This window comes from Cherax quadricarinatus, chromosome 38, assembly GCF_038502225.1.
Source record: "Cherax quadricarinatus isolate ZL_2023a chromosome 38, ASM3850222v1, whole genome shotgun sequence".
In the NCBI taxonomy this organism is placed as follows: domain Eukaryota; kingdom Metazoa; phylum Arthropoda; class Malacostraca; order Decapoda; family Parastacidae; genus Cherax; species Cherax quadricarinatus.
Window position 1 is genome coordinate 12,813,324 of NC_091329.1, and position 27,756 is coordinate 12,841,079.

The 27,756-nt window shown below is 36.6% G+C and overlaps 1 protein-coding gene across 1 annotated transcript; it reads left to right on the plus strand.

Annotated features, from left to right (window-relative positions):
- The first annotated feature begins 1,203 nt into the window (after positions 1–1,203).
- On the plus strand, positions 1,204–26,551 carry Vha44 (V-type proton ATPase subunit Vha44). The gene is made up of 10 exons (XM_053782459.2): positions 1,204–1,329; positions 4,910–5,069; positions 6,844–6,997; positions 8,814–9,000; positions 11,543–11,641; positions 15,861–16,022; positions 18,221–18,314; positions 20,247–20,344; positions 24,023–24,152; positions 25,192–26,551. The coding sequence occupies exons 2-10, from the start codon at positions 4,932–4,934 to the stop codon at positions 25,288–25,290; spliced, it is 1,161 nt and encodes a 386-aa protein (XP_053638434.1). The 5' UTR covers positions 1,204–1,329; positions 4,910–4,931; the 3' UTR covers positions 25,291–26,551.
- Positions 26,552–27,756: the final 1,205 nt, after the last annotated feature.

Sequence of the window (27,756 nt, forward strand, 5' to 3'; positions counted from 1 at the left end):
GTTCATGTGTCGTTAGTTTTAGTTTAATATATTATGAACCCCATATCCATCCTATGGGCGGTAGTCAAAAGATTACAGAGGTACATAATGGGTCCAGGGACTGGACCCCAAAAATTTGATAGACGCTGAACAAGTTACAAAGGTAATGAACTCCAGGTAGATCTGGTCACAATCATGACAAGTTACAAAAGTAATGAACTCCAGGTAGATCAGGTCACAATCATGACAAGTTACAAAAATAATGAACTCCAGGTAGATCAGGTCACAATCATGACAAGTTACAAAAATAATGAACTCCAGGTAGATCAGGTCACAATCATGACAAGTTACAAAAGTAATGAACTCCAGGTAGATCAGGTCACAATCATGACAAGTTACAAAAATAATGAACTCCAGGTAGATCAGGTCACAATCATGACAAGTTACAAAAATAATGAACTCCAGGTAAATCAGGTCACAATCATGACAAGTTACAAAAATAATGAACTCCAGGTAGATCAGGTCACAATCATGACAAGTTACAAAAATAATGAACTCCAGGTAGATCAGGTCACAATCATGACAAGTTACAAAAATAATGAACTCCAGGTAAATCAGGTCACAATCATGACAAGTTACAAAAATAATGAACTCCAGGTAGATCAGGTCACAATCATGACAAGTTACAAAAATAATGAACTCCAGGTAGATCAGGTCACAATCATGACAAGTTACAAAAATAATGAACTCCAGGTAAATCAGGTCACAATCATGACAAGTTATAAAAATAATGAACTCCAGGTAGATCAGGTCACAATCATGACAAGTTACAAAAATAATGAACTCCAGGTAGATCAGGTCACAATCATGACAAGTTACAAAAATAATGAACTCCAGGTAAATCAGGTCACAATCATGACAAGTTACAAAAATAATGAACTCCAGGTAGATCAGGTCACAATCATGACAAGTTACAAAAATAATGAACTCCAGGTAGATCAGGTCACAATCATGACAAGTTACAAAAGTAATGAACTCCAGGTAGATCAGGTCACAATCATGACAAGTTACAAAGGTAATGAACTCCAGGTAGATCAGGTCACAATCATGACAAGTTACAAAAGTAATGAACTCCAGGTAGATCAGGTCACAATCATGGCAAGTTACAAAAATAATGAACCATCTACACATCCATGAATGAAGTTGAGTTTAGCGGTGAGTGACGTCAGGTGGTAGTGTGTGGTGGCGCCGCTAGGTGGCTCTGTCAGATCATGTGATGGGATCGAACTGAGAACAACTGTCACCCTCACCTAACTCAACCCAACACCTTCATTTCTACACTTCATTAAGGTAACTAGGTCTGCCCGTCACTTGGAAGCTCTGCCAGTCTTTTCAGTGCTTTGTAAATTGTTCTTTTAAACGTATTGATTTTTTGTAGTAGAGTTGTATCTGATTTTATATGTAACTGAAATATGTCACTTTTTTTTAATTACCTGGTTTTATGTTTGTGGGAAATCTATAAATTTCATTACCATTACTGAGAGTTAAGTCAGTTTGTACACTAATTAAGGTATAAGTAAAAAGTATAATTATGCCACATTAGTTGCCATTTTACTTTTCATTTATTAAAACAGTTCATCTGAAGCACTTCATTTTTGGGGTAATGTAGGATTATAATTCATATAGAATGTGTAAAGAAGAAAGAAGAAGCTTTTGTTTGGATTATTAATCCGGAGAATTAGTAACAATATGCTTAAAAAGCCTGGTCTTAAAACTGGCTTATTTCCATTGGGGTCCTTAATGACCTCACAGCAGTTGAATAACACCCAGATGCTTACTTACAGGTGAACAGGGGCAATTGGTGTAAGGTAATTTGCCCACTCGTGCTGGGGATCGAATCGCAGAGTCCTAGTGTGTTAGTTGAGGACACTACATATAGTGTACCGTGGTTCGGATGGCAACGTTCTTGCCTCGCACAATGTGTCCGTGGTTCGATCACCAGTATAGGTAGAAATGCAGGGCGTTTCCTTACCCCTGCTGTCCCTGTTCACCTAGAAGTAGGTAGGTACCTGGCTTAACTGGGCGTTAGTCGACTGGTGTGGGTCGCATCCTGGGAGACAAGACTGAAGGACACCCCCCCCCCATTCCATGGAAATAAGACAGACAGTCCTAGATGATGCACTGGCTTTCTTAGGTTAACCTGGGTGGCTAACCCTCTAGGTTAAAAATCCAAACAAATCTTATTTTTGGTTGCTTTTTGGAAGGCTATAGTGAAGTTATTTGTGTGCAAAACCTGTCATTTACAGTTAACTTGTAGAACAAAATTTACTGGTAGCAGTTTCCTGGCCAGTTTGTACCACAATGTGGGATAAGCTCTTACGTTCTAAAAGTTGACCAGTGAATTTATATGGCCCATTAGCTCTCTGTATAGTGGGGTTTCCAGTATTTCTTTCAAAGGTTAATATAAAAAAAATTACAGAACCTAGACACTTATTTCATTTGCTAAATCTCCTGAAAGGAATTTTATAGTGTGTTGTACTTCTTATTCTTGGGGTGCACCCCAGGCACTTAATGCTGCTTGACTTCCTGTTACCTAGAAAATTCAGTAATTTCATTTTAAATACTGCAATAAAATGACGAGATGATATAAGAAATTTTGCCAATACTAATGCCAGTACTCAAATTTAGACATAAACAGTACCTTCAAAATTTCCCAATACCATCAAAATTAGTTACTTCTCACCTATATCAGTACTCACTTTTTAACTCTTTGAGGGTCGACAGGCCCTCTCCGAAACTCTTTCTCAGGGTCGGCCAAATTTAAAAAAAAAAAATAATTTTCTCCTTTGAAAAGATAGAGAATCTTTTCCCGATCATAAGGACACCAAAAGTTTGAAATTTGATGGAAAACTTACGGAATTATGCTCTCGCAAAGTTAGCGGCCTCGGCGATGTTTACGCATCGGCGATTTTGCCCACTTTGAGCCCCATTTTCGGCCAATTCCACTGTACTAGTCGACAAAAAACATGAATATTTCGCTAGAACTCCATTTTTTCTATCGAATGGGTGCAAGAAACCACCCATTTATGAAATTCAACTATCCAGTACAATGGTCAGAATTTAGCAATTTTGCCAATTTCACACAAATTTCAAAAGATGCCAATTTCCGAATAGGGTCCAGAATAAACAAAGACATTCCTGGCACTAAAATGACATTTCCTCTGGTCATTAGTCACGTCTCAAGGCCTCTCTTATATTCTTTTGCTTTCCACTTTGAATTTTTATTCTCACAAAAAATATAAGATTTACTGTTATGCAGACTACTGCATTAGTGTAAAAAATGGTATAAATATTATTGGCGCACTTGTGAAAGAATATTAGACTCGCCAGTTGACGTGTATTGGACGCTTGGCATGATTTGTTTACTTTTGAAATTTGGAAAAAATCGAACATTTCTGGTACTTTGAGCTCAATTTCAAGGTACTTTTCATTGTAAAACCAGTCAAAATCATCTCAATTTCTGTAATATGTCTTCCATTCTATAAAATGAGACCACGAAAACTAGAATACAACAATAAATACCATACGAAAATACAGTGCAAAGTCGCTGTTTTATTCCAAAAAAAAACGGTAAAAGTTTTTTTTTTTCTCATTATTCACTGTGTGCTGCAGGACTTTTTTTAGACTGTGCACACTGACCACATAGACCTATTCTTTCATATGAAGGCCTACCAGCTTTCTCCCACTAGATTTGAGGGCGCTAGAATTTAGGCGTACTAGTACGTCAAAAACCCTGGGTCGTAAGCCTTACTAGTACGTCCGAAACCCTCAAAGGGTTAAGCCATTGCTACCACTGTCTTTGGAAATTTTACCAATCACTTGTTTGTAGGATCCTGGTGTGAACTGCCACACACTTTCTCACCCTGATCAATTAATCATGCAGATGCTGTAACTAAATTTTATATTATTTTTTCATTTAAGTTTATTGCATCTTTATAAATGTTAATCACTCTTTTAGTCTTTCCTGCTGTACAGTTATAGTTAAACAAAAATCATTTCTCTTTAGTCTGATTGCCCAAATGATGCATTTTTTATTAAAAAATTGTCTGTCTTTCATTTCTAAGATTTTAGAGGAAAGGTTATGAGAATTTAAAGCATGGTTTGTTTTGTGCATGTATATTTCTCTAAAAGATGCCCATGCTGGCAGGTAGTAAAGGACACGAGAGTAGATAAAAATTATTTCTTAGTTTCTACAGTATGGACAGCAAGTGGCCATGGTTGTATATTGAGGAAGAGGTGGATTAGAAGCAATATTAGAAAAATTTTCTTCAGAAATAGTGGTAGACCAGTGGCATAGATCAAGAGGCACTCTTAAAGTGCTACACCCCTTGGAAATTTTAAAAAATATGATGCACAAATTATTGAGAATAGGACAAGTATAGCTCAGTTGCTTTAGCTGCCGATGGGTACAATAACTGCAAATGAGTATGTACTGGTAATTATGAATATATCATTTTTTATATTCAGAGTAGGGTATATGCTTTGGAATATACAGTACTGCAGTTCTCATTTTTTTAAGAATTTGTTTGCATTTTGTATCGTTTTCTAATAACTTGTCAGTATCGCATATATTGACTTGAAGATTTGTTTATTTCAATTATTTTAAAATGGCACTGGATATAAATTTAGATTTTATTATACTGTACTGAGCTGCTAAAAAGAATTTTAAGATAGAAAGTACCCAAAGTTTATTTATTGGTTTCACCAATTTTTTGGAAGTAACCACACATACCATACATTGTAGCCCAATAGAAAACAATCTTAATGCAGGATGCAAGAACTAGAATATTGGGTACATAGTAACTTACTGTTAAATATACATTACCATAATGTGTTTAGTGTTTCATCCTGCATTGTTTATTTCTTGCAGATAGTGTGAGCAGCTTACCAAAATGTCATATACTGAATACTGGCTGATCTCTGCTCCAGGAGATAAGACATGTCAACAGACATGGGAGAAGATGAACAATCTCACAGCTGTTCAAAACCAACTAAGTGTTAATCACAAATTTCACCTCCCAGATCTCAAGGTAGAAAAATATTCTGGTTAGCATTTACACGAAATACTTTTGAAAATAGCAATAAACGAGTCATATTTAGATGGTGGCAAAGTTCTGGTTATTAGTACAACCACATTGTAGTAAAGTTCTGGTCTTCATACTACAGAATGGATATAAATGAATTGGAGAACATAGGAATAAAATTAATTTACATTATAAGGATTCTTTCTTACAAAGATAGATTTAGAAACATGAACCTACACTCTAGAATGATGTAGAATGAAAGGAAATATGACTGATGTATACGAGTGAAAAATAGGCATAAATATGGGAGATACAAAAGTACTGAGGATGTCTTAACCAAGAAGGTACCCAAGATAATTTATTCAAGTTGGATATATTTAAATTTCAAAATGATTTAGAAAAATACTGGTTTAGCAATAGTTATGGATGAGTGAAACAACTGCCAGGTAGAATCGTAAGCTAAGAGCTGGGATAGTCTTAAAATAGGCTAGGGAAATGTACGAGTGAGATGGGTTTGGTTTGAGAAGGACCTACCTAGCATGAGCCATTATATCTGCTGCAGTACTCCTCTTTCATATATTTGAGTAGCAGAGAGTAGGGCCTAAATAGAATGAGCCAGTAGGTTTACTGTTCAGTACTCCTTTGTTCTTGTTTAGGGATACAGCTTTTTAGCAATATTTGTGTACAAGTGGCTGAAAGTAGGACCTGCATAGCATGAGCCAGTAGGCCTGCTGCAGTGTTCTTGTGTTATTATGTAATGCTAGTTAATAGATTATTTTGACTTCAGGAGCCAGGACTGGAAAAGAAGGGAAGATGGTATAGCAGTGTTAAAACCACTGAAATGCAAATACAGCCTCTCCGCACTTAATGATGGAGTTCTGCTCCTTAAACCACGTCATTAAACGAATTTGTCGCTAAGTAAGGAGCATACTATAATGGTAGTCAGTTTGTGTCAACCATCTTTGATATTGTTTTAATGTCACCCTTGCACTATTTATAACATTTCTGGTATATTTTTAAATGTTTATACAGTAGTGTACTATACGTACTGTATATTGAAATAAACAGGATGGAGGAAATCAGCTCTAATATACATTGTTTAGGTATGAATACTGGTCAGAGAGCCTGTCGTAAGTCAGAGTCGTCGGTAAATGAGTACGTCGGTAAGTAAGGAGAGGCTGTACAGTAGTCCCCCCATAACCACAGGTGATATATTACAAAACCTACCATGGATAGTAGCAAACCCTACATACAAGTTGTTTTTCATTTACATACATACCTATGATAAAGTTTAATTAGTAAATTACATGGCTTCTCTTAGGCTTTGAAGAACGGCCACCATCGCTGCTTTTGTGTTTTGGTGCCACAATTAAGCAAAATTCAGGCTTGTTTTACGGCCACGGTGAACCGTGGAAAACAAATCCATGGATACGGGTCCTACTGTAAGCATAATGTATTAAAATGCTAGAAGAGAAAATATGACTCCTAAGTAAAAAACAAATCCATAGATACGGGGGTCCTACTGTAACCATAATTTATTGAAAGGTTAGAAGTGGAAATATAACTCCTAAGTTTTTTTTTTTTTTTTTTTTTTTTTTTTTTCCTTTAATCCAACTATTAATGCAACACATCAGATAAATGAGAACATTAAACGTGTTGCTTTAATCTAAAAATCAGATGAAGATGAAACGTTGAAATTTTTGTTTATAATGAACAGACTGAGTAACCTGTGATCTCTCATTTGCCTGATTTAGTCTGCATTGTAAATATCTTTGCTCAGGTTGGTACTTTGGATCAACTGGTTGGCCTGAGTGATGATTTGGCTAAATTGGACACCTATGTAGAGACAGTGACCCGCAAGATGGCCGGTTACTTGGGAGAAGTGCTAGAAGATCAACGTGATAAACTACCAGAAAATCTTCTTGCTAACCAAAGTAAGGATTCTGAGGAAAGTGTAAATACATGAAGATTATATATCCTATGATAATCTTTTGCTGGGCCCCCTCAAGGGAGGTTCCTTGATACTGGTGAGGGGCTCTTGATCTAGGGAATTGGATCTGTGCTCCAGTTCCTTAACCCTTTGACTGGCGCAACCCCAAATCCTGAGGTGTCTCCTGGTGTTGAAAAATTTTTGAAAAAAATAAAAATTATTTTTTCTTATGAAATGGTAGAGAATCTTTTCCCGATGGTAATGACACAAAAGAATGAAATTTGATTGAAGACTTGCGGAATTACGCCCTTGTGAAGTTAGCGACCTCGGTGATATTTACGAATCTGCGATTTTGCCCACTTTGAGCCCTATTTTCGGCTAATTCTATTGTTCCAGTCGACGAAACTCATAGCTATTTCTTTAGAACTCCATTTGTTCTATCGATTGAGTACAATAAGCTGCCCATTTACTGATTTCAAATACCCAATAACGTGGTGAGAAATTTGCAATTTAGCCAATTTCACGCAAATTAAAAAATATGCCAATTTCAAAATAGGGTCCAGAATGAACAATGCAGACATTCCTGGCTCTAAAATAACATTTTCTTTGTTCATCGGTCATGTCTCCAGGCCCCTCTGATATTACTCTTGCTTTCTATTTTGAATTTTTATTCAAACAAAAAATAGAAGATTTACTGTTTTGCTGACTACTGCAATATTGTAATAATTGTATAAATAATGTCAACTCATTCGTGACTGCATATTAGAATGGCTAGTTGGACATTGATTAGGCAATGACATCATTTGTTTAATTTTGAACATCGGCAAAAATCAAACATTTCCCCTACTTTGAGCTCCATTTCAAGGTTCTGTTCATAGTAAAACCAATCAAAATCACCTCTACTTCTATAATGTGTTTTCCATTCTATCAAATGAGACCAAGAAAATGAGAATACAACCATAAATACTATACGAAAATACACCACAAAGTCGGTGTTTTAATCCAAAAACACAGTTGGAGTTTTTTTTTTTTCTCATTATGCACTGCATGCTGCAGGATTTTTTATATGGTGCACACTGACCACAAAGACCCATTCTCTCATACGAGGGAGTACTACCAGCTTTCTCCTGCTTGATTTGAAGCCGCTAGAATTTGTTAGTATATATATACGTCCAACACGGTGGCTCGTGAGACGTATATATACGACTGAAAACAGTCAGAGGGTTAAATTAAGCCTGAATACCTTCCATCCCCCTCCCCCCCAACAAGAGCTCTATGAACCTAAGGGTTTAGCACTTCTCCATGTTATAATAATTTTGCTGTGCCAATCATTGACTTTTACTACAATATTGAATACAGTATGTTACAATTTATATAATTATACTGAAAATATAATTCAAGCTAATGAGAGAGACAGCCATAGTTATATAATGGGAAAAACATCCATAGTTATAGAATGAGAAAAACATGCAGTTATAGAATGCAAAAAACAGCCAAGGTATAGGATTGGGGAGAAGAGCTACTAAGCATAAAAGCATTAGTTACAAGGAAAACCAATAGTAAGAGTGGCAACATTCTCTCTCTACCATTTTTACGATACGGTTCATTCTGTAGGTAGCCTCTCATACATTTTTGCTACATTTTCTTAAAGTATTTACTTAGCTTCATTAATAATTTGCACAAGTTCATTTTAATTAAGTTTTCATTCACAGATTTTAAGAAATATTTTTCTGAGTATGAATGTGTGTTTGTAGAATTTTAATCAGTTTATATAAAAACCCATGTAATAATCATCTTTTTCCCCATTTGCTGTACTACAGTGGACCTAGCTACCTACTTGACAAAGTTCCAGTGGGAAATGGCTAAATTTCCAATCAAACAATCATTACGAGGTATTGTGGATGCCATCAATAACCAGGTCACTCAGATTGAAAATGACCTCAAATCCAAATCTTCAAATTATAACAACCTGAAGTCAAATCTTGCCAATATGGAGAGGAAACAAACGTATGTACAAAGTTAACAAGTCTTGCTGTATCACTTTGAGTATACGATGATTAAACCAATCATTTTTGTGAGAAAACAAAATACACAAAAGCTGCAGTGTGTATTCATATATTTTTGTCAAGGATTACTTTGGTTTTGTTATTTGTGAGTCTTCATTTACTTAGCACTAGGAAATGTACATTATTACAACATGGTTCCCTTCAAGGCAGAGTGCCTTGATGCTAGTGAAGGGCCCTTGATTTGAGGAATTAGAGGTACACTCCCCTTCCTTGGATCAAGTTTGACTACCATTCCTAAGGGCTCTTGATACAAGAATTGAATTTATTCTATCCCTGGATCAAATCTGTTAATCTCCATTTCCTTGGTGTAGTATAATTCCTATGAGTTCAGTATTTCCACATTAATACACTGTAATAATAATAAGTATAGTGCATGCACTTTGAAGGAGGGAGGAGAATGTTGCAGTTTGGAAACATCTGAGCTGTGCTGTCAGCATCCTTTTGGCAGACAGTGAATGAATAACAATGAAAGTTAGTTTTTTTTTTTTTCAGACTACCATGATGGGTGACAGCCAGTGTGTTAAAAAAAAATTACAACATTGTTATAAAAATTTTTTACATGGAAACAGTTAATAGAAATGGACAACTAGTTTCTGTTTAATTTATATTACAGTAATCACACTTTTCATTTTTTAACACTGGCCGTCTCCCACCAAGGTAGGGGGACCTGAAAAAGAAGAAACGCTTGGCATCACTGTCTTGCCAGAGGTGTTCTGATATTGCAGCTTACATGCCCCTCCAATCTGCAGTATCCCAACCCCTCCTCAAGAGTGCAGGCATTGTACTACCCACCTCCAGGACTCAAGTCTGGTTAACCAATTTCTCTGAATCCCTTCACAAATGTTACTTTGCTCACACCCAGCACATCGTTATAAAAGTCACTTGCCTCCACTCTTAAGATGCTCTCACACGTTCGTTGAATGTCCAAGCCCCTCACACACCTTCCCCCTCTCCCTTCTCACCAACCTTTCAGAGGACTACCCCTACCCATCCTTTCCTCCATTACAGATTTACACACCCTCTGAGTCATGCTATTTTGCTCATTCCTCTGAATGTCCATACTACCTCGATAATCTCTTCTCAGCCTTCTGGATAATGCTTTTAGTAATCCAGCTCCTCCTCTTCCAAGCTGTGAATTCTCTGCACAGTATTGAAACCACACATTGCTCTCAGACAATATATTTCCACTGCTTCCAACCTCCTCCTTGTTGTAATGTTTAAAAATCGTGCTTCACATTCATATAAGAGTGTTGGTACTATTAAACTGATGCATTACCCCCCTTCCCTTTTTTTCCATGAATAATGTTATTTGCACAGATGCCTCATTGGACTGCCCACATTTTTTTTTCCTCGTTATTGCTATTGCTCAACCCATCCTTCATAACCCAGTCTGCCGACAAATCCACATTCACTTCGTCTGTAATCTCTCCTTTAAATCTGATATCCAGTCTTTCACTATCTAAAGTTTTTGCTACTCTTATCACCTTGCTCTTAATTATGTTTACTTTTAATTATACCTCCTTTCACAAACCCTCCTAAACTTGTCTACCAACCTTTGTAACTTCTCTTCAGAATCTCCCAAAAGCACCTTATCATCGGTAAAAAGCAACTGACAACAACTCGTTTGTGAGAGATTTTCTTTTAGTCGTTCACCTCTCCCCACCACCCAGCATTCACTTCTTTTACAGCCTCATTTATAGCATGTTAAACAACCATGGTAGCATTGCTCTTCCCTGTCTAAGGACTACTCTAACTGGAAAATAATCTCCCTCTCCTACATACCCTAATCAGAGCCTTGCTGTCCTCGTTAAAACCTAACTGCTTTCAATAATTTACCACCTATTACATATTCTTGCAGCATTTCTCTCTTATCCAACCTAAATGAGCGGATAGATAATTTAAGTACAGCGGTACCCCGAATTTCGGCCACAAATTTGTTCCCATAACGAATAATGTAAATTAGATTAGTCCGTTTCAGACCCCAAAAACTACGCTTACAAAAGCACTTACAAAAATACACTTAAATAATTGTTCAAGTTGGGAGTTGTTCGAAATTCAAGGTACCACTGTAATTGTTAAATTCCTCGGTTTATAATTTGGGGTATACTTTTTCATAAACATGCACATGATTGTTGGGCTCAAGTTTTTTCAGCTGTTTTTCCCTCCCACTGGGCAACTGGGAATGATAATTGTTTCCATTTAACAAGAGGGCAGTTAGAGTGGTTGCTGTATAGCATTCATCACTAATTAAGAATAAGTAGAGTTCTGCTTTTTTATGTGGTGTACTTCATGAATTTAAATTTGTAAAAGTTTAAAAAAGGTTGAGTTATAGATTCTTAATGAAAAACATTATGCCATCAGCTGTGGGAAAAAACGTAGTTTTGATGTAAATAAATGTTTTTATAGGAGAGAAATTTTCTTTTTCAGTAGTGATGTTTAATATATACAGCACTTTACTAATTTAATAATTTTGTCTGTTTCAGTGGAAGCCTGTTGACAAGAAACCTTGGCGAACTGGTGAAGAAAGAAGATTTTGTTCAGAATAGTGAATACCTTGTCACCTTGTTGGTGGTAGTGCCCAAGTAATTATTTTTAAAACAGTGTCATTGGTATTCACACTTTTCTTACTCCTCAGTATCAGAGAATATCTCCTAAGGAATTACATACAGAATTAAAGTCTGGGAGTTGTATACTCGCCCATTTCATGATTGACATAATTTGGTTTTCTTTGTTTTGTCCTGCATGTATTTTCCAAATAATATCTAGAAAACATCTATTTGCATTGTATTCAGCCTTAAAACACTTTTTTTTTTTAACACACTGGCCGTCTCCTACCGAACCAGGATGACCTAAAAAGAAACACACTCACCAGCATTCACACACAATTACTGTCTTTGCAAAGGTGTGCAGATGCAACAGTTTAAATGTCGCACTCATATGATCATTAAAACTTCCTATTAAACTTAATCATATAATTTGTAATATATGTGAAGCATTGCAGAGCAGAAAATGAAGACCAAATTCACACAAATACAAATATTGTACTGTACAAATCTTTCGACACTACTGTACAAAACGTACAGTAATCTGAAGGCCCATAGGATACATAGCATTTTGGGTAAAACTTAGACTGTAGTTAAAATTTACTGCATATACATGTAGTTTATTTTTTAAGGGTCTAATACGTGATATTAACCCTTAAACTGTCCAAACGTAGGTCTACGTTTTTTCATCATTTGAAAGTATGTAAAAAAAGTAGATCTTCTTTTCTTTTTTTTACATTTGAAAACATGTAAAAAACACTGATCTACTTTTTTTTTGTTATACTATTTGAAAATATGTAAAAAACGTAGATCTACTTTTGGAGCACTACGCATGTGAACATAAATTTGTTTAGAGAGTTTAAGGGTTAAAAGGAAACTTAAAAATAGGTAGACTGCAAATTAATTCCTAAGATACAGCATAGCATATAAATGTCTAGTTCTAACAGGGTAAGTGGTATTAATTAATTAAAATTATAAACAATATAATGAAATATAAGTTTTCTCAGAATTATTTCTGCGGACATGGATAAATGAAGTTTATTGTTATTAACACGTCAGCCGTTTCCCACCAATGTAGGGTGGCCTGAAAAAGAAAAACTTTCATCATCATTCACTCCATCACTGTCTTGCCAGAGGCACGCTTACACTACAATTATAAAACTGCAACATTAACACCCCTCCTTCAGAGTGCAGGCACTGTACTTCCCATCTCCAGGGCTCAAGTCTGGCCTGCCGGTTTCCCTGAATCCCTTCACAAATGTTACCTTGCTCACACTCCAACAGCACATAAGTCCTAAAAATCATTTTTCTCCATTCGCTTCTATCTAACATGCTCACGCATGCTGGAAGTCCAAGCCCCTCACACACAAAACCTCCTTTACCCCCTCCCTCCAACCTTTCCTCAGCTGACCCCTACCCCACCTTCCCTCCACTACAGATATACACATTTGAAGTCATTCTGTTTTGTTCCCTGCATCCTCTCTGCATGTCCAAACCACCTCAACAACCCCTCCTCAGCCCTCTGGATAATAGTTTTGGTAATCCCCCACCTGACTTGACATCTCCACTCCCTCCAGCCTTCTTGTTGCAACATTCACCACCCATATAAGAGCATTGGTATAACTATACTCTCATACATTCCCCTCTTTGCTTTCATGGACAAAGTTCTTTGTCTCTACAGACTCCTCAGTGCACCACTCACCTTTTTCCCTTCTTATTGTGTAAGATCATTAATACATTAGCTGTGTCTGAAAGAAGCGATTACAGCATATAGTGCATTTTTTTAACACCAGCCATTTTCCATTGATGTAGGGTGACCTGAAAAAGAAGAAAGATTTTTCACTTTTTTTTTTTTTTTTTTTTTTTTACCCAACAGTCGGCCGTCTCCCACCGAGGCAGGGTGACCCAAAAAAGAAAGAAAATCCCCAAAAAGAAAATACTTTCATCATCATTCAACACTTTCACCACACTCACACATTATCACTGCTTTTGCAGAGGTGCTCGGAATACAACAGTTTAGAAGCATATACGTATAAAGATACACAACATATCCCTCCAAACTGCCAATATCCCAAACCCCTCCTTTAAACTGCAGGCATTGTACTTCCCATTTCCAGGACTCAAGTCCGACTATATGAAAATAACCGGTTTCCCTGAATCCCTTCACTAAATATTACCCTGCTCACACTCCAACAGATCGTCAGGTCCCAAGTATCATTCGTCTCCATTCACTCCTCTATCTAACACGCTCATGCACGCTTGCTGGAAGTCCAAGCCCCTTGCCCAAAAAAACCTTTACCCCCTCTTTCCAACCCTTTCGAGGACGACCCCTACCCCTCCTTCCTTCCCCTATAGATTTATATGCTTTCCATGTCATTCTACTTTGATCCATTCTCTCTAAATGACCAAACCACCTCAACAACCCCTCCTCTGCAGGCATGAGAAAGATTGGGATGAATTATTTGGTGTTGAAGATTTTGATGGGTTTAATATACTGAATAGTAATATTTGTTTATCCTTTGCAACCACGATTTGCATTTTGTACGGCCTCTCCTCACTTAGCGATGTACTCATTTACTGACAACTCGGACGTACGACGGGCTCCCTGACCAGTATGCATTCCTAAAACTTTCTAATGTATATTAGAGCTGATTTCCTCTATTCTTTTTATTACAGTATTCAGTACACTACTGTATAAACATTTAAAAATATACCAGAAATTTTATAAATGGTGCAAAGGTGACATTAAAAGAATATCAAAGATGGTTGACATAAACCCACTACCATTATAGTATACTCCTCACTTAGCAACAAATTCGTTTACCGACATGGTCTTAGGAACAGAACTCCGTCGTTAAGTGAGGAGAGGCTGTATTGTAATACTGTTTGAAAGGAGAAAATACCATATTGGTTAGTCTTAAAGATGGGGACAGTGGCCAGTTTAGTAAATCTGCACTGTTCAGCTGCCATGATGAACAGTGAGAGGTAAGAAGCTGATGCAAATGAAACTATGTACTGGATATTATCAGATAGAGGGAGGGGGTAAAGGAGGTTTTTTTGTGCAAAGGACTTTGACATAACATGTGTTAAGTGTGTTAGTTAGGAGTGAGTGGAGACTAGTGGTTTTTGGGACTTGACAAGCTGTTGGAGTGTGAGCAGGGTAATATGTTAAGGGATTCAGGGAAACTGGTTAGCCAGACTTGTCCTGGAGATAGGAGTATAGCACCTGTACTGTACTCCCATCTCCAGGAGTGTTTAGAGTGACATCTAAACTGTTGTATCTACATGCCTATGGTAAACAATGTTAATATGAATGATCATGGAAGTATTTCCTTTTTGGGTCACCCTGCCTCAGTGGGAGATGGCTAACATGTAAAAAAAAAAAAAGAATGTGGCTACCATGTGTAGTTTTGCCCTTGATGCACCCAAGGTATGGGAATCCAGGCCCATAACATTTATTTTTTTTTTTTTTTTTTTTTAACATGCTGGCCTTCTCACACTGAGATAGGGTGACCCCAGAAAAAAAGAAAATGTATTGATCATCACTTATTCAGTTGCTGTTTTGCTACAAGTATGCTGACATCAGAGTTGAGATGATCTTCTGAGCTGCAATATCCTCACCCTTCTGTTAAAGTGCAGACACTGTACTTCTCATCTCCAGGACTTGTCTGGCTAATGTTTCCCTGATTCTATTCAAAAGTTACTTTGCTTACACTCAACAGCATATCAAGGTCACAAAAACACTCATTCCAATTTAAAGTGCTCTCACACACAAATCTACTGGACTTTCAAGGCCACAATATACTACAAGGATTTAAATCCCTGGAAAGTATTGACCATGACTAAGTTTGCCTCTCTAACTTTTTTTTTTTTATCTTGAAAATTTGATCCTTAAACCAGGGGGACATATGTGGTAGGCCAGTCATGGATGTTTGCATAATTTTTAAATTCATAATGAATCCCCAAATTGGAGTTTATAATCAGTTTTAGATAATTGGTACATCTTGGATAATTATCAAGTCACTTCTGGCATTTGTTCAATATCTGTACAGTGTAAGATGTTATAGGACCCTTACAGGTTAAGCACTACCTACTGATTTAAATGCTATAAATGTGTAGTGTAATTGTTAGACTACACAGTTTGGTATGTATATAGAAAGTAAAAACCATACAAAAACACGGAAATTAAATTTACGAAATGTTTTTTTCCCATTTGTGCATTCCTGTGTATAAATGTAATACAGCATTTATTTTGCAGAATGTATTATCCAGATTGGCAAACAAAATATGAACATCTGTCTGATATGGTTGTGCCCCGATCCTCCCGCATGATCTTTGAAGACCATGACCATGGTCTGTTTACTGTCACACTTTTCTCGAAGGTAGTTGATGAATATAAACTCCATGCTCGAGAGAACAAGTAAGTTATATTAGTCTTTGCTTTTATATTTGATAAGCTTTAAGCAAACTGTTTTTCTTAATTGGCATCACAAATACCAGTTGTGTTAAAAGCTTTGTCAATGGTTGGATAGATTTTCTTAAAACTAAACTTACAAACAAGCATTTTATTTTGAAAATATAAATTTTTACAAAATTAGGTGACATTTTACACATTTTGAAAGGTTCCTGGTTTTTTGCAGAGTATTTTGAGCAAACTTAAATAAGAAGTTAAGCATACTCAAACAAGATGGGTGGACAAATAATTTACTGTATACATGATTTACTGTAGATTTTACTTATTCATTTTGTTTTATTGTTTTGGGTGATGACTTGGATTCTGTATGATTTTACATTTAGGAAGTAGATAATTTGTCCCTTTATATAAAGGGAAGGGGGACAAAAGAGATTGTAAAAATTATAGAGGAATAAGTTTACTGGGTACACCAGGAAAAGTGTATGGTAAGGTTATAATTGAAAGAATTAGAGGTAAGACAGAATGTAGGATTGCAGATGAGCAAGGAGGTTTCAGAGTGGGTAGGGGATGTGTAGATCAAGTGTTTACATTGAAGCATATATGTGAACAGTATTTAGATAAAAGTAGGGAAGTTTTTATTGCATTTGTGGATTTAGAAAAGGCATATGATAGAGTGGATAGGGGAGTTACATGGCAGATGTTGCAAGTATATGGAATAGGTGGTAAGTTACTAAATGCTGTAAAGAGTTTTTATGAGGATAGTGAGACTCAGGTTAGGGTGTGTAGAAGAGAGGGAGACTACTTCCCAGTAAAAGTAGGTCTTAGACAGGGATGTGTAATGTCACCATGGTTGTTTAATATATTTATAGATGAGGTTGTAAAAGAAGTAAATGCTAGGGTGTTGGGGAGAGGGGGGGGATTAAATTATGGGGAATTAAATACAAAATGGGAATTGACACAGTTGCTTTTTGCTGATGATACTGTGCTTATGAGAGATTCTAAAAAAAATTACAAAGGTTAGTGGATGAGTTTGGGAGTGTGTGTAAAGGTAGAAAGTTGAAAGTGAACATAGAAAAGATGAAGGTATCAAATGATTTAGATAAAGAAAAATTGGATATCAAATTGGGGAGGAGGAGTATGAAAGAAGTGAATGTTTTCAGATACTTGGGAGTTGATGTGTCGGCAGATGGATTTATGAAGGATGAGGTTAATCATAGAATTGATGAGAGAAAAACGGTGAGTGGTGCGTTGAGGTAAATGTGGAGACAAAAAATGCTATCTATGGAGGCAAAGAAGGGAATGTATGAAAGTATAGTAGTACCAACACTCTTATATGGGTGTGAAGCTTGGGTTGTGAATGCAGCAGCGAGGAGGCGGTTGGAGGCAGTGGAGATGTCCTGTCTAAGGGCAATGTGTGGTGTAAATATTATGCAGAAAATTTGGAGTGTGGAAATTAGGAGAAGGTGTGGAGTTAATAAAAGTATTAGTCAGAGGGCTGAAGAGGGGTTGTTGAGGTGGTTTGGTCATTTAGAGAGAATGGATCAAAGTAGAATGACATGGAGAGCGTATAAATCTGTAGGGAAAGGAAGGCGGGGTAGGGGTAGTCCTCGAAAAGGTTGGAAGGAAGGGGTAAGGGAGGTTTTGTGGGCGAGGGGCTTGGACTTCCAGCAGGCGTGCACGAGCGTGTTCGATAGGAGTGAATGGAGACGAATGGTATTTGGGACCTGACGATCTGTTGGAGTGTGAGCAGGGTAATATTTAGTGAAGGGATTCAGGGAAACCGGTTATTTTTATATAGCCGGACTTGAGTCCTGGAAATGGGAAGTACAATGCCTGCACTTTAAAGGAGAGGTTTGGGATATTGGCAGTTTTTAGGGATATGTTGTGTATCTTTATACGTATATGCTTCTAAACTGTTGTATTCTGAGCACCTCTGCAAAAGCAGTGATAATGTGTGAGTGTGGTGAAAGTGTTGAATGATGATGAAAGTATTTTCTTTTTGGGGATTTTCTTTCTTTTTGGGTCACCCTGCCTCGGTGGGAGATGGCCGACTTGTTAAAAAAAAATAATTATTAAATCTTTTAAATTGAATGGATTTCCAGTTTTTTTTTTTTTTTTTTTTTTTTAAGTGATTTGAATCATGAATTTATAGTTGTACTTAATCTTGCCTCCATCCTTTTGTAATATTCTGCTTCTTCATTTAGATTTGTTGTGCGGGAATTTACATACAATGAAGAAGAGCTTACAGCTGGAAAGAATGAACTCTCTAAGCTCATCAATGACAAGAAGAGGCATTTTGTAAGTCTTGCATATTAAATTGATTTAGTATAGCTTCTTCTTACAAAAGATTTGGTGATATGTTGGCCTTGGGAACTAGACTGGACACAGTTTGAGAGGAAGTAAATTATAAGTTTATGACTATTCACATGAAGCACTTTGCACTTCAAAATATTTTTAGATGTTGTTTTGTTAGTTTTGGTGGCACTATTTTTGGTGATGTTACAGTGTGGAAACTGTGAAATGATGGCTTTCCTTTTGATTTACTTTTTTTGTGTGTGTGTAATTGTTCCTTAATGTGTTCCTGTTTGTATATTTATCAAGTATATGCAGAAAATTCGGAGTGTGGAAATTAGGAGGTGTGGAGTTAATAAAAGCATTAGTCAGAGGGCAGAAGAGGGGTTGTTGAGGTGGTTTGGTCATTTAGAGAGAATGGATCAAAGTAGAATGACATGGAAAGCATATAAATCTATAGGGGAAGGAAGGACGGGTAGGGGTCGTCCTCAAAAGGGTTGGAAAGAGGGGGTAAAGGAGGTTTTGTGGGCAAGGGGCTTGGACTTCCAGCAAGCGTGCATGAGCGTGTTAGATAGGAGTGAAAGGAGATGAATGATACTTGGGACCTGACGATCTGTTGGAGTGTGAGCAGGGTAATATTTAGTGAAGGGATTCAGGGAAACCGATTATTTTCATATAGTCGGACTTGAGTCCTGGAAATGGGAAGTACAATGCCTGCACTTTAAAGGAGGGGTTTGGGATATTGGCAGTTTTTAGGGATATGTTGTGTATCTTTATACGTATATGCTTCTAAACTGTTGTATTCTGAGCACCTCTGCAAAAGCAGTGATAATGTGTGAGTGTGGTGAAAGTGTTGAATGATGATGAAAGTATTTTCTTTTTGGGGATTTTCTTTCTTTTTTGGGTCACCCTGCCTCGGTGGGAAACGGCTGACTTGTTGAAAAAAAAAAAATATTTGTACGGTGCCTGCACTAAAGAAAGGATTTGGGATATTTGCTGTTTAGAGGGACATCTAAACTGTCGTATCTTCACGCCTCTGGCAAGATAGTGATAGTGTAAATGATGGTGAATTTGTTTCTTTTTTGGGTCACCCTGCCTAGGTGGGAGACTGACAGCATGATAAAAAAATTTTTTTTTTTAATATTTAAGTTATTATCTGCAATAAAAAGTTTTTTTTCTTTTTTTAACACCATCTGTCTCCCTCTGAGGTGGGGTAACCCAAAAGAAGAAACACTTCACCATCATTCACTCTAATACTGTCTTGTTATGATGGAACAAGTTCCTGCAGTGCATCTAAATGTGGAGGATATGACCAGATGTGTGCAACTATGAATATTTTTTAACCCTCTATTTTGATCTTACTTCACGGTTATTTTAGGGCCAGTTCTTCCATGCATCATGTAATATAGATGTGATCAGATTTATTTCAGCATACATAGGCAGCTGAGGAAAAATTTTCTTTAGGATTTCTTTCCCCAAATTCTATAGTTAAACACCTAAGATTATCTCGCATAGCAATCACATGAAGTAGAAATGAGAGACTGGGTGCCAGTTTTCCAAGCTTCCTTTTGGCAAGCCAGAGGCTATGTATAGTTTGATGGTCATTTAATTAGCCACTATAAAATATCAATGAATTATTTAAGAGAAAACAGGGAAAATATAACTTTTGTATAATTTTTCCTCATGAACATGCTCGAATGACAGCAAACAGTCAGTGAAGGTTCCTCAGAGCTGGTGAGGAGCTTTTGATCCAAGGAATGTCACTTATCCTTCTTAACTTGGTTTGGACTTGATTAACTCCCAGTCCCCAGCTTTGTGTGACCCCCTACAGGTTTATCATATTCCCCCTAAATGTAATAATAAAAATGATAATGACACTTAAAATTATTATGCATACTCATATTTATAATGATATCTGATGCTCATCATATATTACAGGGTCCTTTGGTACGCTGGCTGAAAGTCAACTTCAGTGAATGTTTCATATGCTGGATACACGTAAAGGCAATAAGAGTATTTGTAGAGTCAGTACTCAGGTAGGTTGCCATTTTATTTTACCTCCATGAAAGTGCTGTAGTAATGGATTTAGAAAAAGCATGACATTGTAATAAATTGAAAGCTTGTATTTTTAGCATGAATCTATTCAGGCATTTTAGAGTGAATGTGTCAACAGTTGGGCTTCTGAACTATGTTAACTATAGAATAGATGATGAAAAATGGATAGGCATTTGTGGAAAGAGAGCCAAGAGTGGTAATGTACCACAGTATAGTGGTGTCAACACTTTTGTATGGGTGTGAGGTGTGGGCTTTAAATGTTTTAGTGAAAAGAAGGCATGGAAAATGCCATGTTTGAGAGCAATGCGTATTATCAATACAGCCTCTCCTCACTTAATGACAGAGTTCCGTTCCTAAGACCACGTCAGTAAACGAATTTGTCACTAAGTGAGGAGCATACTATATTGGTAGTGGGTTGGTGTCAACCATCTTTGATATTGTTTTAACCCTTTGACTGTCGCGGCCGTATATATACGTCTTACGAGGTACCGTGTTTGACGTATATATACTCATAAATTCTAGCGGCTTCAAATCAAGGAGGAGAAAGCTGGAAGGCCCACATGTGAGAAAATGGGTCTGTGTGGTCAGTGTGCACCACATAAAAAAAATCCTGGAGCACGCAGTGCATAATGAGAAAAAAAAAACTCCGACCGTTTTTTTTTTTTTTTTTTAATTAAAATGCTGACTTTGTGGTCTATTTTCGTATAGTATTTATGGTTGTATTCTCGTTTTCTTGGTCTCATTTGATAGAATGGAAAGCATATTATAGAAAAAGAGATGATTTTAATTGATTTTACTATAAAAAGAACCTGGAAATGGAGCTCAAAGTGGGGGAAATGTTTGATTTTTGCCTGTGTTCAAAAATAAACAAATGACATCATTGTCCAATATGTGTCCAACTAGCCATTCTGATATGCAGTCATGAATGGGTTGATGTTATTTATACAATTATTACAGTATTGGAGTAGTCTGCATAATAGTAAATCTATTTTTTGTTTGAATAAAAATTCAAAATAGAAAGCAAGAGTAATATCAGAGGGGCCTGGAGACATGACTGATGAACAAAGAAAATGTTATTTTAGAGCCAGGAATGTCTGCATTGTTCATTCTGGAGATTATTTTGAAATTGTCATATTTTTTAATTTTCGTGAAATTGGCTAAATTGCAAATTTCTGACCACGTTATTGGGTAGTTGAAATTGGTAAATGGGCAGTTTCTTGTACTCAATCGATAGAAAAAACGGAGTTCTAAAGAAATAGCTATGAGTTTGGTCGACTGGAACAATCGAATTAGCTGAAAATAGGGCTCAAAGTGGGCGAAATTGCCGATTTGTAAATATCGCCAAGGTCGCTAACTTTGGGAGAGTGTAATTCCGTCAGTTTTCCATCAAATTTGTTTTTTTTGGTGTCATTACAATCGGGAAAAGATTCTCTATCATTTCACAAGATTTTTTTTTTTTTTTTTTTTTAAATTTTGTGACACCAGGAGACACTTCAGGATTGGGGTTGCGACAGTCAAGGGGTTAATGTCACTTTTGCACCATTTATAACATTTCTGGTATATTTTTAATTGTTTATACAGTACAGTGAACCCCCGCATAACGATCACCTCCGAATGCGACCAATTATGTAAGTGTATTTATGTAAGTGCGTTTGTATGTTTGGGGGTCTGAAATGGACTAATCTACTTCACAATATTCCTTATGGGAACAAATTCGGTCAGTACTGGCACCTGAACATACTTCTGGAGTGAAAAAATATCGTTAACCGGGGGTCCACTGTATTGTACTGTATATTGTAATAAACAGAATAGTGGAAATCTACTCTAATATACATTATTTAGGTATGCATACTGGTCAGAGAGCCCATCATAAGTCTGAGTCGTTGGTAAATGAGTACGTAGCTAAGTGAGGAGAGGCTGTATTGTGCAGGGAATTCGGAACTGTATCCCACCGAGGCAGGGAGATGTGTAGTTATCAAGGTGTAATTCTGGCTGGGGAGGAGTTGAGGTGGTTTAGGCATTTAGAAAGGATGGAGTAGAATATGTAGGATAACTAAGAAGGTACTGAATATAAACCTGGAGCAGAAAGAAGGGAAAGGAGGGGTTCTGTGAAGATCTGAAAGGAGGGAGGAGGGTTGAGAAGGATTTGAGACCTAGGGACTTGTACATCAAAAAAACTTGAGTGTGTGTAAGATCTGAGTGGAGACAAGTGTTTTTTTTTTTTATGGCTTGACATGTTGGGGCGAGCAGGATAACATTTATAAAGGGATTCAGGGAAACCAGTTTGCTAGACTCGAGTCTTAGAGTTGGGTAGCACGCTGCCTGCACTCGAAAGGAGGGGTGAAGTTTGTGTAGTTCAGAGGGTCATCTGAACAATGCTGTTGGCACACTTGTGGCAGGACAACAACTGAATGAATCATAGTGAATGTATTTCTTATTCTGGGGTCACACTACTTCAGTAGAAGACAATTGATATGTTAAAATAAATTTAACATTAACTTATGGTGAAGAAAATATTCAGTATATAATGACATACTCAAGCATTATTTTGTAGTATCTAACCTTCATCCTCATCTAGTGAAGTTTTTTTTTTTTTTTTAACAAGCCGGCCGTTTCCCACCGAAGCAGGGTGACCCAAAAAGAAAGAAAATCCCCAAAAAGAAAATACTTTCATCATCATTCAACACTTTCACCTCACTCACACATAATCACTATTTTTGCAGAGGTGCTCAGAATACAACAGTTTAGAAGCATGTACGTATAAAGATACACAACATATCCCTCCAAACTGCCAATATCCCAAGCCCCTCCTTAAAAGTGCAGGCATTGTACTAGTGAAGTTGATGTTGAAATTTATATGCCAGCATTTTATGCCATCATTAAGCTTGGTTTCTTTTGTTGCTACAATGGGGCTGTATTGCTGTAAATACACTTTAAGAAACCTGATAAAAAAATCTCATTCATTATCTTTTCTATTTGTGACAGTTTTGTCCTCACTGTACTTCTCTCTTCCAGGACTCGGGTCTGGTTAACCAGCTGCCCTGAATCCCTTTTAAATGTTCCCTTGTTCACACTCCAACAGCACGTCAAATAATATAAACCACTTGCCTCCAATCAATCCTATCTAACACACATGCTCAAACCTGTTGGATGTCCAATCCCCTAGCACTCAAAACTTACTTTACCCCCTCCTTCCAACCTTTCCTAGGATTGATAAAGCCACTGTGGCAAAACCTCTCCTACTATTGCACATGCGTCTTACTCGGCAGTTGACCCTCATGTTTGTCTCGCTCTGTTTCCCATCACAAAGTTGTCACAACTTCCTCCACAGAATAACATACTCCTGTTTTGGAATCAACGTTATCACACTATTTGTTTAATTTAATAAGTCTTGTCTAATTTACATGACCATAGTCATCATCATTCTTTGTGCCAGTGAATCTTTTTTCAAAATCCATATGCTTGACTTCACTGTTAATTTTAATAGCCTGCTTTTATCTTTCTCACATTTTCAAATTTGTCTATATACTGCTATACTCTTTGCTGGTAAAATTGTCTAAGCATTGTGTGATCATACTGATGTTTCATATTTTCTGGATCAGGAATGTCTTCATTTACTTTAAGTATTTATTTAATGATAAATATATTTTTTATCCAAGATATGGGTTACCAGTGAACTTCCAAGCCATGCTTCTTCACCCAAATAAAAAGAGTGTTAAAAGGCTGCGTGATACACTCAATCAGCTGTATTCTCACCTGGACTCCTCTGCAACAGGAGGAGCAGGAGATGTGAGTACAGTTTAAGGATTCTGAGTTCTGTCCATCCACATTGGTGAGATTAACTCTATAAATTTTTGCACAAGGACTAAATATTACAAAGTAAACATTAAGGGTGGAGAGACTCATTCTAATACAACCATACAAGTCTGCTGTATGCTAAAGCCTAGCACTGAAAACCTCCTTTACCCCCCTGCCCCTCTCCCATCCACCCCAGATTTATACTGTCCCTTCCATCCTCGTATAAATGTCCAAACCACCTCAACACCACCACCTCAGTCTGATTTATATCTTTGGTGAACTCACACCCTCTAATAACTTTTATGCTTTGGATTCTTTCCATAATACTTACATCATACATTGCTTTCAAACATGGCATCATTGACCTCTGGCCTCCTCATACCCATTTAAAAGTGTTGGTACCACTGTGCTCTAGTACATTCCTCTTTTTACCTCCATGGATAAATGTTTTTTCACAGCTTAGCACACCACCTACCATGTTTTTCCTATATTATGGTCCACCTTGTCTTGCGTACATCCATCTTCCAACATGTCCACTTTCAAGTATCTGAGTACATTTACTTCTTTTGTATGCCCTCCCTTCAATGTCATCAAATCTTTCATTGCTTAGACTTTTTTTTATTCTTATCATTTTGCTCTTGTCCATTTTAGTTTTCTTTTACATGAAGGCATTCATGCAGTACTTAATGCCATTCTTAGCAAATTTTTGTTTACTTGGTCGTCTTTAGTAGCCTTACCTGATACTGCATTTTGCTTAGCATGAAATGGTAAAATTATATGATCAAAATGCATTAGATATTTATGCTAGAGGACAATGAGTCCACTATTTTTAAAACATTCTGGACCAAACTTGTTAGAAATGTTTTAAGATAGATCCTAGATGGGATTACATATACAGTATTTTAGTAATTGGCAGTCTTATTGGACACACTTGTATTGATAACATGTGAAAGAAAATTTATTTGTCTAGGTGAGTTATTTCTAAGTTATTGATTTGAACCCTGCTAATAATTTTTTTTTTCTTTTTCAGATCGTGGACATCCCTGGCTTAGGTTTCAATACAAGTGAATATTTTCCTTATGTGTATTTTAAGATCAACACGGACATGATTGGCGATCATAGGGCTTAGATCATTTCCAAGTGCTTTTGATGTTATTTGCCAAATTGAAAAACTCAGAGTAATATATAGTCAGAGTAAATTTTTTTTTTTTTTTTTTTAATAATAGTTAAACCTATATGTTGGCGAGAATATTTGAAAAATAAAATAGTGTATATATGAGATGCATGTTAAAAAAGAATTTTGTTATAGTAATGCACAAAGACATTGAATTCATTAACTCTTTATGCAGATGTAAAGTTGTAAAAGTATATTCCATGTTTATGAATTCCTATTTTAGAGACAAATTTTTATTTATTTATTGATAGTGAAAGAAACGTAATACTGTATATTTCATTTGTACATTTTCTTTTAATAGATTAGTTCAATTTGTACATCTGGGTTTTAGGTTTCTGGAGGAAACAGTCACATTCCTGATACTCTTTCATTCCAACATTTATTTTTAAATGTGTGAGCTACATTGAACAATTAGATGGTAATAAATGTTGTGTAAAATAGTTCACTACATGTAGTGAAATGTGCGAAGCCAGATACTGACAGCTAAACCATTCTTTTTACTTTATATTATAGATGAGAATATTCTTCCCTAATGGCACAAAATTATAAGATTTTATTTTTTGATATTTTCATGGCAGTGTATGACTTTTTTGGGTTTAACCTGAATTCCTCACTAGATTATATATATATATATATATATATATCTAGATAGATCTATATATATATATAGATATATACAGCTGAATTTCTCCAGCCTGGAAATTATGGTGCCAAAAAAAAAAAAAGTAGAACTCAGGATTTTCAGATTAGATATTATATACATGTAGTTTGAAAAACCTGATCTTTTTTACGTGCCCCTTGATACTCAAAGTTAACAGTTGACATCAGAATCTACTTTTCTTTAAACTTGTTAATATATATCATACATATTATGTACAGTACTTATATTTGTCTCCTTTTCCCTCTCTCCATTCTCTATTTCTCTCAATATATCTCACTCCTCTCTCTGCAGACCCTTATGGGTTTAGTGCTTGGTTATAATTATAATCACCTGATCTCTGCATGTACCAATGAAATGCATGAGCTGAAAACAGTGTTGCCTTTTGGCAAGGCATACTTGTGTCGTGCACAATCTGAATATGTAAGAGTACACCATACAGTATAGTATACTGTACCTGAAATGTTATCTTTGTCCTCCCCTTGCTACTCTTTTCCCCTATTTCTCCCCATCTCCCTATTTTGTCCTCTCTGGGCATGTTCCCTTGAGGGAGCTGTTGTAGAACTATGGTGGATCACCAAAACTCAGCTCATAGAATCATAAGATAGGCTTGTAGTGGATGGTGGTGTCAATTCTGTAACTGTACAGTGCTATGAAACAACATTCCACTGTCAGTTCACCATCTCTTAGGTTGTCCTGTCTATCAGCAGGCATACAGAATTTTCTTCCAACGTTGTCACCACCCTAACATACTTATTTTAACTGACCTCATTGACAGCCTCACCTTTTATGCACACTGCCTTTTTGACTTTCATAAACTGCCTCATTACACCAACATTGATTATATTTTCCCTTTAGCACTCTTCACTACCCTTACTAAGTCTGCCTCTTGCACATGCCTACCCCCCACTGGTCTTCGATCTTTTATGTGTTCCTTCTTGAGTACATCCCACCCTACAGTGCTATATGATCCTTGCAGGTTTAACACTAGCTTTTAATTATAATAATATGAAACAACAGTTAATTATTGCAAGGGTAATTTTTCATATAATTTGGCAAAACACTGGTGCCATGAGTTGATGAACTTAATATCTCCTTACAGTTAATTGTGGGTGTTGTAATATGAAATGCCAGACTGGAGGCCTTTGACTGTATTTGCATTGTAAATGGCTCTGCATTTGACACAAATAGTGAGTCTGACATTTCTAAATATTGACCTCACATAAGTAGAGCTCTGAATATATGATATAATACACACTTTAACAATAACTAGAATTTTATATGTAAATTAACAAGCTTCAGGTGTTATATTTAATGTTGGGTGACAGTGTCTGTTGACTGATGTACAGATTGGTAAATAATTTTCATGTGAATAAATAGTACACATTTTGTTTTCATTTTATTCAACTAAGAATGAGCAGTTATTCTTGACAAAACTTATTATTATATTTTATTATTGTCATGGAGAAGCTGTAAACCCTTAGCTATCATTCAGCATCCAGGAAATGGGAGGCAATCAGCTTTGATCCATGGAATGGGAAGACTGCTCCAATTTTTTGGATCAAGAGCCCATCACTGGCATGAAGGTGCCTTATCGTCCATGATCACTTGCAGTGATCTATGCCATTAAGGCCAGTGTCACTTGGATCTACTTTATCAGAGTCCTCAAAAATGCTGTGGTAAATTTTGGCCTAAGCATGAGAGGATGGGTCTGTGCAGTGGATGTGCACAGTATAAAACTAATCTGGCCTCACACACTGCAT

Excerpts from the sequence above, each read along its gene's own strand:
- Vha44 (XM_053782459.2), top strand. The coding sequence starts at position 4,932 with ATGTCATATACTGAATACTGGCTGATCTCTGCTCCAGGAGATAAGACA. Across the intron at positions 6,998-8,813 it reads AAATCTTCTTGCTAACCAAA|TGGACCTAGCTACCTACTTG; the intron begins GTAAGGATTCTG and ends GCTGTACTACAG. Across the intron at positions 11,642-15,860 it reads TTGTTGGTGGTAGTGCCCAA|AATGTATTATCCAGATTGGC; the intron begins GTAATTATTTTT and ends TTTATTTTGCAG.